Source organism: Patiria miniata, unplaced genomic scaffold, assembly GCF_015706575.1.
Source record: "Patiria miniata isolate m_02_andy unplaced genomic scaffold, ASM1570657v1 HiC_scaffold_20, whole genome shotgun sequence".
In the NCBI taxonomy this organism is placed as follows: Eukaryota; Metazoa; Echinodermata; class Asteroidea; order Valvatida; family Asterinidae; genus Patiria; species Patiria miniata.
Window position 1 is genome coordinate 41,970,889 of NW_024037059.1, and position 13,571 is coordinate 41,984,459.

At 40.0% G+C, this 13,571-nt stretch overlaps 2 protein-coding genes across 2 annotated transcripts; both read right to left on the bottom strand.

Moving 5' to 3' along the window:
* Window positions 1–1,731: 1,731 nt before the first annotated feature.
* On the bottom strand, window positions 1,732–8,565 carry LOC119729290. The gene is made up of 9 exons (XM_038201903.1): window positions 8,429–8,565; window positions 8,013–8,099; window positions 7,176–7,412; window positions 6,780–6,860; window positions 5,984–6,211; window positions 5,527–5,616; window positions 4,696–5,037; window positions 4,278–4,356; window positions 1,732–3,848 (listed from the first exon to the last, which is right to left on the bottom strand). The coding sequence occupies exons 1-9, from the start codon at window positions 8,556–8,558 to the stop codon at window positions 2,981–2,983; spliced, it is 2,142 nt and encodes a 713-aa protein (XP_038057831.1). The 5' UTR covers window positions 8,559–8,565; the 3' UTR covers window positions 1,732–2,980.
* A 1,204-nt stretch (window positions 8,566–9,769) lies between these two features.
* Window positions 9,770–12,383, bottom strand: LOC119728148 (scavenger receptor cysteine-rich domain superfamily protein-like). Its single transcript, XM_038200221.1, has 5 exons — window positions 12,305–12,383; window positions 11,226–11,450; window positions 10,808–10,894; window positions 10,004–10,204; window positions 9,770–9,774 (listed from the first exon to the last, which is right to left on the bottom strand). Exons 1-5 carry the CDS (start codon window positions 12,381–12,383, stop codon window positions 9,770–9,772), a joined length of 597 nt encoding a protein of 198 aa, XP_038056149.1.
* Between the last annotated feature and the right edge of the window lie 1,188 nt (window positions 12,384–13,571).

Below are 13,571 nucleotides of genomic sequence, written 5' to 3' on the forward strand. Positions count from 1 at the left end.
CGAAAGGGTCATTTACATATGTACCCGGACCCGAGCCTCCTGTAATTTGGAAACAGGTACAATAAAGTTACAAACTCACCAAATTAAAAAAACAAATCTTTGTTTAGGAATGGCTCATCAACGTTGCCTACCTTCAGCATTTAGGTTGCCTTCTCGTTGAGAAAGACGTGTATTGATGTGTTCCCAGTGAAGAGGGAGGTCAGTGTCGTCCAATTGGCTACAGGTGATGTGAACGACTGAACGATCAGCACAATGAGCAAAATCGCTGTAGAAACTGGGTTTCTTTTCACAGTGCGACTGCTCACTTGAAGCCGTGAGGTCGTGTTTATTTGCTGTCTGCGTTAATTTAATATAATGCCAAATACTTCCTTGAATGCAACTCACTGCCACTCGCTTTAGTGATACAGACGGAATTGACGCACATGATTGATGTGGCAAAGACGGGCAGGAACCACTGTTATGAACCAGTGGTCAGTAACCGAAGATCGGCAATTTAAGTTAAACTTCATGATGACAGAAATCGCAAAGGAAGATGGTTTACCACACTGTCCTGTTTCATGCGAATGTGACGCTGGTTTTTGTTTTGGAAATCGCAACTGCTTTGTGTTGTCTCGTTCAACATGGACACGTACAAATCAAGTGACGCACGTCCGGAGTGATTTGGCTGCTGGGAATTCGGAGGGGGAGGGGCGGTTCCAATGACAAAAATAAGGGGGAGCGACACCTCCCCCTACACCCCATTGGTTGTGTATTCTGATTAAACTGCCCATGTGTGTTGATTCTTTTCAGTGGCAGCCTTGGAACAAATAATGGCATTCTCTATCGCGATTTTTTTTCAAGACAAAACTTTTTTATTTACTCATACACGTAAAGCATATAGTTACACGCGTTCCAAGTACTCAGTCAGTGTTCAGCAGACGTTTGGCACGTATCTTGGATTGTGTCTGTTGTTTTTACCTGTTCATGAAATCAATACAAGGTCATGAGCACACGACCTCTTTCCTGTTCACTTGTCTTTCTCTTTCGTACCGCGTTGCGTAACACATTTGCAAGGGTTGCCAAGCGGCACACAATGCAGTAGACGAATCAAGAATTGGAATTGAAAGCGAGGCTTTCTGTGCTAAGCCAATCTGTGGCATCGAGCACCTTGGTTTGAATGGCAATTGGAAATTCATCAATACCATTAAAAAAATGTCAGGCTGAAAGTGAATTAAAAGCGTGTATAAGCTGCCTTCTTTATTAGCTTAGTTTACTCTGTTCATCATTTTTTCATTGTTCTGAGCGAGTTATATTTAACTTCTTTTATCTTATACAAGTAATATGGACAGATGTTTATTTACAGCATACAAGGTTAAAGGCAATCATACAATATTTGCAAACATCAAAAACTACAAAATTATTACGAAATACCTTACTTGACTCAAAAAATGAATTATAGTCTCAAGCTGACCACGTTTGAAAAAATACTTTGTTCTTCAAATACTGCCCCAACATATCAAATTTAGTTAGTCCACAGTTTGCTTGCAATCGGTTACACATCCGTGAACGGGTGCAAGTCAGTTATTCTGGTTCCCTGTCCTGACAATTCCGCGACGTCTATAAATTGCTCCGTTTCGTTTGAAGTAGGGTCAGGGAACCAGATCACGAGACCAGCTTTTTTGTCTTGGTTGTCGATGTCCAGCATCTGAACACAAAACTTTAAACAGGTCAGTAATTATGTTATTTGCTATAAAACACTAACCACCAAATCCATCCATTTCTGAAAAATACAGCAAACGCAAATATTTTAAGTTACATTTTAGGACATTTTACAAACAATAGGCCTATGACCAAGAATATCCATTATCCACAGATTGGAAAAGTATACATGTGTATCAAAAACATTGTTTAAGTTATATATATATTTTATATTTTAGCAGATAATCAAGCAAATATAATTGTACATCTGGATAAAACCATAGTAGAAAGACACTGTACTGCGAAATATAATATATGCTTAATACAAGAAAGGATTAAATTGCGATTCAGTCAAATCATTACTCATGTCACAATGTGATTTTTGTGTTTCATTTGGAACAAATATGTTTGCGACTGAAATTATACACTTTTAATTTTCAAAAGATAATCAGGCAATCAGAATCAATAAAAAAGTCTTCGTTGTCTTAACGCTGGTGATAAGATCATTGGTTTTCTTTGTAGCTATTTTCTATCTTTTATTTCAATTGTTTCAATTCATGAAACATTTGTTTTGTACTCTCCACTGACAATACAGATTTATACATCGTAATAATACAAAATAGAGTAACGTATAGTATTAAAGAAGCAATAGATACACAATTATACTTAGTGACTTCCTTATAATTAGTTAAGTATCAAAATTCAATATGTACTGCTGGATAAAGGCATAACGCAAAGGCAATGTACAGCAAAATATAGCATATACCTTAATTATTCTATTAAAAAAAACCCCAATAATTTTCGATACAGCGGCAGCGGCGCAGCATGATATTATACAAGCGAATACAGCCATTTGTTCACAGGAGAATTCAAAGCTTTTAAGTTCGGATTTTTAATATATTTGCTCAAAAAAACGTGACCAACGATGACGATATCTATTAACTTTGACTGTCTAAAATTGATAGAGCTTTTTATTTGTTTTGTACAAAATGTTGCCTTGCATCAATTGGAAAACTAAAATCCAACTTGCTATTAATACAAGCAAAAACCGAACGAACTTAAGCATTGTTGGAGATGGGAGCTCTCAAATTATTTGTCCAGAGATTACATTACATACAACTTTGTACACATTGGGCAGAGTGTCATTCAGTCGATTTCAAACAAGTACAAGTAGTCACATTATAAATAATGTCGAAATTGATGTTTAAGTTTCACTTTGAAAAGCTTCTCACTTAACTTGTGACTGGAGGACTTTTAATTGGCTTGCGACTTATGTAGGGTTTTGTGACTGTGGCCGCCTGGACTACTTTAACGGACCCGCAGCATACACGATATTTTCCACCCATCCCTCGGTTTCGTCTGGCGACTCCTCACGAAGCTGGGTGGGATCTGCGTAGGCATACTCGCTCTCCGTCGCTGGTTGCTGGGGGGAACCCATGGAGTTACCCCCTTCCTCAATCATGAAATAGTCGGTGTTTGGTGGCAGGTTGTTGGTGCTATCTATCGGTGCATCTGCGTACGTGTACACGTCGTCTTCCGGAGGATCCGACTGTTTGGTGGTGTCCGGTTTGGCGTAGGAGTAGTAGTGGTCATCGACGTCATCTGGGTTGCCGGGCGGTTCTGGTGTGGCTTTTTCCCCGACCACTCCGGTAGTGTACTGCCCGTTGTCGACCAAGTCTCCTCCCTCTTCAACGGTGAAGTAGTCGGTACCCCCCGCAACCTGGTCAGTTGTCACCGGTTTAGGCGAGTCCGGCTGCAGTTTAAAATAGTACGCGTCGTCGGATTCTGGACCAGATGTCGGTGCCTTGTCATCCGGAGCTATTTTCCCATCAAGTTCTAGGTAACATGGATTTGCTATTTTCCCAGCCAACTCGTTGCTCGGCTTTTGTTTTGAAGACACCGGATGTTCCTGGGGGGTCTTGACCGGTGATGGATTAGGAGCAACGTATCCTGCCTCGACCTCTAGATTTCTTCCCTCCACAGCGCAGTAAGCGTATTCTGCTGAGTCGTCGGCTGGTTTAGGAGCGGCCTTCTCGGCCTGTGAGTTTCCAAGCTCACGCATCTTGAGATGATTCGATCCTTGGGAGTTATCGTAGACGGCGCTGTGTTGTTGGAAGCCGGCTGACGACTGGAAGGCGGCTGGGACTGTGGGTTTGTCTTGCCTCTTGTGTCTAATAAGAAGACAGAAACCAAGACAAGGCATGTGAAGGATTTATCCGGTTGCTTATTGAAGTGCTTCACTGAGGTATCAGAAAAGATACGGGATTAGGCATGGGTAAGACTTAAATAAAAACCGTTTGTGAGTTTCGTTTTTAATTTGGTATCGGGTGTGACTGGCTTGTGACTTTCGTTCTGACCTAGTCTTTTTCGCGGATTTGTTCATTCGTGTGGTGTATTTTTGGGAACGGTTTTTAGTTAGTGTAATGTGGTATTAAAGGACATGGAAGATGATGATTAACTGTGCAACCTGTTTCGGATTTTACTCAAGTTGAGTCAATTGATTTGTAAGGGCATATTCCGTGCCTTGTCAGACACAGACTTGAGTGACTTTAGCTTTAAAGATATAATTAAACTGTTTTATTAAAGTAGAGAACCCGTACCTTTTCAGAAGACAGACGACAATAATGCTAGCGCACACGACGAAGAGGACACATCCTAATGCTAGGCCAATGTATGCTCCTGCACAAAAGAACAGAAGCAAAGAAATGAGAAAGTAATTATCATTTGATACCTCGGAAAGAGGCTGATAATGCATAAAATAAGAGGTGAGTGTCTTGAACTGGTTCCCTGGCATGCATGACTCTGTGTTTCTGATTGGTGGGATGGCAGCCGACAATATTCACAACCGGAGGAAGAATGAGTATCAGCACTTGCAGATGAACGCATGCACATTTCTTAATATTGGATATAACGGTTGGTAATGGTAAATATTAAGTCGTCATTAAAAAGATTGAAATTGCAAGGAGTTACTCCCAACAATGTTTACTTCCAGGAACGAAATACAAAAATTCGTTTTACCTGGATTTGAGCCGCCTCGCGCATCAGATCCTCCGTCTCCGGCTGTGGATATGATCGTTGTGCCGTCTCTCTCGTTAGGCGACCGCGTCAGCTCGGGGTTCGTGGTTTCATCGGTTCTGGTCCCGATCGTCACTGGGGAGTTTTGGACGGATTCTCCCGTAGTCTGGGCGGAAGGGACTGACTCCCTGGCCGTGGTTCCTCCCATCTCGTCTGTTTCGGTCGTGCCGGCGATGCTGAGTGTTGTTCGCTCGGGCTCTTGGGAAGTTGCTCCCTTGGTTGTTATTTCTGCTGTTAAACGTACTGCAGTTGTCGCTTCGGTGGGTGGTTTGGTTGTTGGAAAAGCTGATGCAAAATAGCAGGGATAGGCCACCTCGCGTTTAACAAATTACACAACAAGAAAAGCAAAAAAGTGAAACATTTACACCTTTTTAGAGACGATGTTGTCCCGTTATAACCACTTTTCTCCAGATGCACTCGGAAAAACAAAAACAGTGTTGACAAAATATTAACTTGATAGCCAAGATTAGCGAAAAAGTATTTTCATCGCAACGTCTTGTCGGTACGACGAGCCTTTCCTCAGTCATGTAATATACTTTCCAATAGTTGTAGCATTGACGTTTCTGCCCGGAGAGACATCACAGTTTTGCACATGAAATGGAAATTTGCATAAGCATAAAAACCAAAAAGGCACCAAAATACCCTTAGAAATGGCGAAACGAAAATTGAAAATAAGGTAAATGGGACACAAAGGTGTATTTTTAAGGACTGCATTGAAACAAAATTACAGTTGCCCTTTAAAATAAAGGAATTCATCCTTTAGACAACACCTACCACTGCATGTAACTCCTGCAGCTCCTCTGTTTGAGTCACAAATCATATTGTCTCTAAGTTGGTGCCAGCATTCCGAAAGTGAAGATTCACCTGCAAAAACAGGATTTTCATCGATGTAATCATAGTTTGTTTAATACAGTCATCAGACCAAAAATATATAAAAATTGAGTAAACAATTATTTGTATACAATGTACTCTCACAATTTCAATCGGAATTCGACTGGGAAAAATAATACAATTTACACAGAGTCGACTACAGATTTAGGAGTTCATTTGAAACACACTGTGAACGAGAAAAGTATGAACTTTTCTCAATTATCTTTTCATTTTAGTTTTGTTATGGGTCTGATTTTGCTACTTGATGACAAAACGACCTTTATCAATACTGTGTTATGATGAAAGATGGGCATTATACTGCCTAAGAATTGAAATGAGAGAAATTCGCTACCAGACTTACTGCCTTGGCATCTAAAATTCCTGACTGATGCTGTACTTCGCTCTCCAATGTCAAGGCGTGTCACACGTTCAGATAGCCCCTGAAATCCCAGCTGCCGACAGACCACTCGACCGTCCTCGTCATCCCACATATCATCGCACACGTCAATCCACGTTGAGTCATTCATTTGTACTTGGACTCGACCCGATAGTGGTCGCATTGGCCCAACCAGCCGAACATCAGTGATCACTTAAAAAGGGACAAACGAAAACAGCGGATGTTTGGCAGTGTTGTTTTATCTCTTCACAGAAATAGCAAACAAAACAAAACAAACGTACTTGTAACAGAGGGGACAAGTTGTAGTAGAGAAGGGCGGATCCAGAACACAATTTTTGGGGGCCAAAAAGAAAAAGTTTGGTCCCCCAAAAAGTGGGTCAAAAAAATTACGGCTTGGGGTTCGGGACCGGCTTAAGGGGCCGGCTTTTTTTTATTATTATTATTCTAGATGCCCTTTGGTGCGATCTGAGGCAATATATCTGACCACTTTTTTTTCAGTTTTGAATGAGACATTGAACCAAAAAAACCACCAACGTTTAGTTATTGAACCATTTCTTTACATATTTCGAATTGTAGACTGCCAGACAATAATTTCGCTTTCGCAGGGCGGGTTATTTGTGCATGAAATGAAAGTAATTTTCGACTTAAACAAAACACAACAATTGAAAATGCGTTATAAGAACAAATCATTTTTTTTTTAAAAAGAGCATGAGTTATGCCACTTTAAAATAATTACATCCAGCCATTAGACAACACCTACCACTGCATGTAACTCCTGCTCCTTTGTCAGAGCCACACATGTCTTCAATTTGGTACTCACATTCCGAAAGTGTAGATTCACCTGAGAAAACAAGCATTTTTATCGATATAATTGTATGATTCGCTGTGTGTATCTTAAAAACTAACTTCACGGAGAAAACTTAACCCAGTACACTACAGAATAATTGTCAGGTTTAAGTTAGACTGCGTTTGAAACGCACAAGATAACGTGGTTATCAAGAACCTTTGTCAATCTTATTTTGATTGTTGCTTCTTATATATCTGAAATCTGCCACTCGACGTACGAAATGGGCTTTACTAACACTGTTTATTTGATGAAAGATGGACATTATACTGCTTATAAATTGAAATTGGATAAATTTGCTACCAGACTTACTTCCTTGGCATCTAAAATTCCTGACTGATTCCATACTTTGCTGTCCGGCAATTGGAAGGCCTCTCAAATGTTGGGCTAGCCCTGGAAATCCCAGCTGCCGACAGACCACTCCACCGTCATCTTCATCCCACCCATTCTCGCACACATCAATCCACGTAATGGAGCCATTGATTTGTACTTGGACTCGACCCGAGTTTGGCTGCGAAGGCTCACTGACCAGCCGAACATCAGTAATCACTTAAAAGGAACAAATAAAAAAGCTGATATTCGTTATTTTTGTTTCTGTACCTCTTTCCAGAAATAGCAAATAAACAGAAGGAAACGTAGGCATACCAAAGGGGACAAGTTGTAGACTTGGAACTAAGTTTGCTAGCAGAGGCTCCTTGTATATCTTGGGATAGGGTGCACGATCCTTGCTTGCGTACCATAATCTAGCCTTTTTATTCAAATTTAAAAAATAAATTGTTCAAGATTATCAACAGAAAAAAATTGCTTGTTCTCTAAAAAAAAAATAAGGATATTTTTTTATCATTACTATTTCCCAATATAAAAAAATATACAGTTTTGAATGAGACATCGAACCAAAAATCCATTATTTCACAAAATCTGAGTTACTGGCTGCCAGACAATAATTCGGCTCTCGAAGGGTCGGGTTTTCGCATAGAATGAAAGCCTTTTTTTCCAGAGGGTTGCAGACGCCCAAAATCGAAACAAAGTATTTTTTTTGTGTTAAAAAAAACACACACACATTGAACATTCGTAATGAGAACAAAATCATTTTTTTTAAAGAGTATGAGTTATGCTTCGTATTACATCCAGCCATTAGACAACACCTACCACCACTGCATGTAACTCCTGCTCCTTTGTCAGAGCCACACATCATGTCACTACTGACGTGCCTGCATTCCGAAAGTGTAGAATCACCTGCAAAGACAAGCATTTTGATAGATATATTTGAAATGTATGATTCGCAGTATATGTCTTAAAACCTACAGTCATGAAAAAAAAAAACCCGGGTTATAGTCAACAGAATTAGTCAGCAGGATTTACGTTTAGTAAAGACGCATTTGAAACCTATACAACCCAAGGTATAAAAACTTTTCTCATTCTTCGTTTTTTTAAATTTATATCTATGGGTCAGATTTAACCATAAAGAAATAACACAGATCTGCCTTTAACCACTACCGAATTAATGAAATATGGACATTATTACTATAGTAAGTGTAATTAAAGACATACACTACCAGACTTACTTCTGTCGCAATTAAACCTTGTGGCTGATTTTGTACTTTGCTGTCCAATTGGAAGGTCTCTCAAACGTTCGTCCAGCCCTGGAAATCCCAGCTGCCGACAGACCACTCGACCGTCCTCGTCATCCCACATGTCATCGCACACGTCAATCCACGTTGAGTTGTTGATCTGTACTTGGACTCGACCCGTTAGTGGTCGCATTGGCCCAACCAGCCGAACATCAGTGATCACTTAAAAAGGGACAAACGAAAACAGCGGATGTTCGGTAGTGTTGTTTTATCTCTTCCCAGAAATATCAAACAAAACAAAACAAACGTACTTGTAACAGAGGGGACAAATTGTAGTAGAGAAGGGCGGATCCAGAACACAATTTTTGGGGGCCAAAAAGAAAAAGTTTGGTCCCCAAAAAAGTGTGTCAAAAAAAATTACGGCTTGGGGTTCGGGACCGGCTTAAGGGGCCGGCTTTTTTTTTTTTATTCTAGATGCCCTTTGGTGCGATCTGAGGCAATATATCTGACCACTTTAACATTTTTTTAAAGCAAAGGATGATGGTGTACGCAGTGTCTGCCTTTATTGCGACGTCACTTTTTCTGGGGATGACCCCGTTGGTCCCCCCCCCCCATGAATCCACCCTTGACTGTAGACCAGAAATCATAGTTTGTCATCAGAGCCTCCTTGTATAATCTTGGGAGAAGATGCAATGATCTCTGCTTGCGAACTGACTAACTGATTGTATCATGTCTCCATCCCTTTGTTTTCAATTTTTAAATAAACCTATTTTCATTCAAGATTACCAGCAGAAAAATTGCTTGGTCTTTAAAAAAAAGGCCTTTTTTTTTTTTTTTTTACTAAAACGAATAGAATATAAGTGTAAAATTTATTCAGTTTTGATGAGACATTGAACCAAAAAAACCACCAACGTTTAGTTATTGAACCATTTCTTTACATATTTCGAATTGTAGACTGCCAGACAATAATTTCGCTTTCGCAGGGCGGGTTATTTGTGCATAAAATGAAAGTAATTTTCGACTTAAACAAAACACAACAATTGAAAATGCGTTATAAGAACAAATCATTTTTTTTTAAAAAGAGCATGAGTTATGCCACTTTAAAATAATTACATCCAGCCATTAGACAACACCTACCACTGCATGTAACTCCTGCTCCTTTGTCAGAGCCACACATGTCTTCAATTTGGTACTCACATTCCGAAAGTGTAGATTCACCTGAGAAAACAAGCATTTTTATCGATGTAATTGTATGATTCTCTGTGTGTATCTTAAAAACAAACTACACGGAGAAAACTTAACCCAGTACACTACAGAATAATTGTCAGGTTTAAGTTAGACTGCGTTTGAAACGCACAAGATAACGTGGTTATCAAGAACCTTTGTCAATCTTATTTTGATTGTTGCTTCTTATATATCTGAAATCTGCCACTCGACGTACGAAATGGGCTTTACTAACACTGTTTATTTGATGAAAGATGGACATTATACTGCTTATAAATTGAAATTGGATAAATTTGCTACCAGACTTACTTCCTTGGCATCTAAAATTCCTGACTGATTCCATACTTTGCTGTCCGGCAATTGGAAGGCCTCTCAAATGTTGGGCTAGCCCTGGAAATCCCAGCTGCCGACAGACCACTCCACCGTCATCTTCATCCCACCCATTCTCGCACACATCAATCCACGTAATGGAGCCATTGATTTGTACTTGGACTCGACCCGAGTTTGGCTGCGAAGGCTCACTGACCAGCCGAACATCAGTAATCACTTAAAAGGAACAAATAAAAAAGCTGATATTCGTTATTTTTGTTTCTGTACCTCTTTCCAGAAATAGCAAATAAAAAGAAGGAAACGTAGGCATACCAAAGGGGACAAGTTGTAGACTTGGAACTAAGTTTGCTAGCAGAGGCTCCTTGTATATCTTGGGATAGGGTGCACGATCCTTGCTTGCGTACCATATCTCCAGCCTTTTTATTCAAATTTAAAAAATAAATTGTTCAAGATTATCAACAGAAAAAAATTTGCTTGTTCTCTAAAAAAAAAAATAAGGATATTTTTTTATCATTACTATTTCCCAATATAAAAAAATATTCAGTTTTGAATGAGACATCGAACCAAAAATCCATTATTTCACAAAATCCGAGTTACTGGCTGCCAGACAATAATTCGGCTCTCGAAGGGTCGGGTTTTCGCATAGAATGAAAGCCTTTTTTTCCAGAGGGTTGCAGACGCCCAAAATCGAAACAAAGTATTTTTTTGTGTTAAAAAAAACACACACACATTGAACATTCGTAATGAGAACAAAATCATTTTTTTTAAAAGAGTATGAGTTATGCTTCGTATTACATCCAGCCATTAGACAACACCTACCACCACTGCATGTAACTCCTGCTCCTTTGTCAGAGCCACACATCATGTCACTACTGACGTGCCTGCATTCCGAAAGTGTAGAATCACCTGCGAAGACAAGCAATTTGATAGATATAATTGAAATGTATGATTCGCAGTATATGTCTTAAACCTACAGTCATGAAAAAAAAAAAACTTACACCGGGTATATTCAACAGCATCAGTCAGCAGGATTTAAGTTTAGTAAAGACGCATTTGAAACCTATACAACCCAAGGTATACAAACTTTTCTTCATTCTTCGTTTTTTTTTTATATCTATGGGTCAGATTTAACCATGAAAAAGTAACATGGATCTGCCTTTAACCACTACCGAATTAATGAAATATGGACATTATTACTATAGTAAGTGTAATTAAAGACATTCACTGCCAGACTTACTTCTGTCGCAATTAAACCTTGTGGCTGATTTTGTACTTTGCTGTCCAATTGGAAGGCCTCTCAAATGTTCGTCCAGCCCTGGAAATCCCAGCTGCCGACAGACCACTCGACCGTCCTCGTCATCCCACATGTCATCGCACACATCAATCCACGTTGAGTTGTCGATTTGTACTTGGACTCGACCCGAGTTTGGTTGCCCCTCAACCAGCCGAACATCAGTTAACACTTAAAAGGGACAAATTAAAACAGTGGATATTATATTTTTGTTTCTACCTCTTCTCAAAAATAGCAAACAAAACGAAAGGAAAGGTAGGCAAACGTGTATATCAGAGGAGCAGAAGTGTAGACTGGGAACTAAGTTCAGCAGACGGACCCTCCTTGCAAAATCTCGGGATAGGGGGCCATGATCGAGCTCTTCTTGCGAACTGGCTATAATCTCATCGCATCATATCTCCATCACTTATTTCTTCGGATATTCAATCTATTTTATTCAAGATTTTCAGCAGAAAAAAAACTGCTGGTTCTAGACTTGAATCACTCTGCGAATCCTTCTCTCGTATATCAGGTTGTCTCACAAGTATTTAATTCAGGCGGGAAGACTATAGTTATTCCAACCCCTCCTGGATAAACCTGCCTGTTTCTTGAGGTAAAATGAATATTTAAAGCCCCTGGAAAGGAAAGATAATGGACATACAACGGAATGGAACGTTTAAAAGGGTGTTCGAAGTTAATGTAACAGCATAGGCGTCGCGAAAGGGGGGGGTGCAAGGGGGCGCTTGCCCCCCCCCCCTGAAAACACCCCCCCCCCAAAAAAAAAAAAGGGGGGGGGAAGGAAAAAGAGGTGCGAAGCCACATTGCTGTTAATTTGATGGGGGAGGTAGGGCAAATGCTCTCCTGCTCACGCTCGGAAAAATGACAAATTGAGAATATAATGAAAAAGTGAAGGAATTTTGGGCAAAAATTTGCCTTGCCCCCCCGGGAAAAAAATCCTGGCGACGCCCATGTGTAATAGGCTGGAAGTTTTTCACAGTTTTTTTTCTTCAAGATTGTTGTCTTACTAAATGGCATTTTTTCCCTACCCATCTGCAGCGATAGCTGTGGCGATGTACACACAATGATCAGCAGCACAAACTCGAGTCGAAAGATGAAACTCTTCATGTCTGAGTATCAATGAAAAGACGAAAAAAGCATATACTAGGCAAACGTCGTAAAACTGGCCAAGTCTCAGTCAAAAGTGACAGTGAATCAGCAGGTACAAGGAGGACATTATAGGCCGGCCTTCTGAGACCAGCGAAAATACACCGCTTATAATTGTCTCCCGATATCGTTGACCATTTCTCATGGGATTTCAGCCCCCCCCCCCAAAAAAAAAGAGAGAGGGAATCTCCTTAAACCTCTAAAGGTTTCTTACTGAAAGCTCTGAGTAAGGGTGCCTTCATACTTCCAGGGAAAGTTGATTTCGTTAATAAAGAAATATTAAATTGTGAAAATTATAAAAACCATGTAAAACCTGGAGATTCATAAATGATACACCCGAATAAACTCTGCTCAAATATATATTCAATCTGCCAGGTTCATTAACAAAGTTATTCATGCGACTCACATCACCTAAATAAAGGGATGATAAAGACCATTGCTTCACTTTGCAGCTTTCAAAAACTTCAAAGTCACCGGTTTGCATATTTTGTATTCCCAGATTTTTTAGGAAGCCGGGCGGAAAAAAAACCCGTCCTTTCGACGGTCACAGTTCGAGATCCGCCACAATCCTTTTTTGCATTCATTGTTACCGTGATAGTCCGTTCCACGAGGAAATGCGAGGGGGAAAACACCTTATCATTACTGAATAAAAGTATTTTTTTATGATTTAGTTAGGTTGGAATGTTGCCAATTGGTTAGGGTTTGTGATGCATGATCAGAGTTTAAAGAGGTTGTGGAATGCTCGAAAACATTTTCGTCATTTTTTGGGTATATGTAACCTAAAGTGTGATGAAATAAAAACGACTATTGTTTCTGTCATGAAATGAGTACAAAGGTTACTTTTGAGAGCTATTTTTCAGGTCCTGTTTCGACCCGAACGTGCAATTTGTGTAAAAGTCGTCGTTGCGGGCAGCAAACAAAACACAGTAAATCGTGACGCAATAAACAGGACTCGTTTATGCTACTCTGCATCGGGAGCATATACCCGAAAAATGACGGAAATGTCTTCTAGCATTCCACAACCTCTTTAAGCGGTTCGAATCCAACCGCTTGCCATAATGTTGAATGTGTCCTTGGGCAAGCCACTTCACCCCACCTGCCTCTCTCAACTTACGAGCACATTAATTGGTGCCAACATTGGATGAGGGG

Coding starts and splice junctions, on each gene's coding strand:
- LOC119729290 (XM_038201903.1), bottom strand. CDS start 8,558: ATGTGGGATGACGAGGACGGTCGAGTGGTCTGTCGGCAGCTGGGATTT. Junction 6,212..6,779: donor AGCAGGAGTTACATGCAGTG/GTAGGTGTTGTC, acceptor TCCCTTTTTAAG/TGATCACTGATGTTCGGCTG. Junction 3,849..4,277: donor GTCGTCTGTCTTCTGAAAAG/GTACGGGTTCTC, acceptor TCTTCTTATTAG/ACACAAGAGGCAAGACAAAC.
- LOC119728148 (XM_038200221.1), bottom strand. CDS start 12,383: ATGAAGAGTTTCATCTTTCGACTCGAGTTTGTGCTGCTGATCATTGTG. Junction 11,451..12,304: donor ACAGCTATCGCTGCAGATGG/GTAGGGAAAAAA, acceptor GTCCCTTTTAAG/TGTTAACTGATGTTCGGCTG. Junction 10,205..10,807: donor AGGAGTTACATGCAGTGGTG/GTAGGTGTTGTC, acceptor GTTCCTTTTAAG/TGATTACTGATGTTCGGCTG.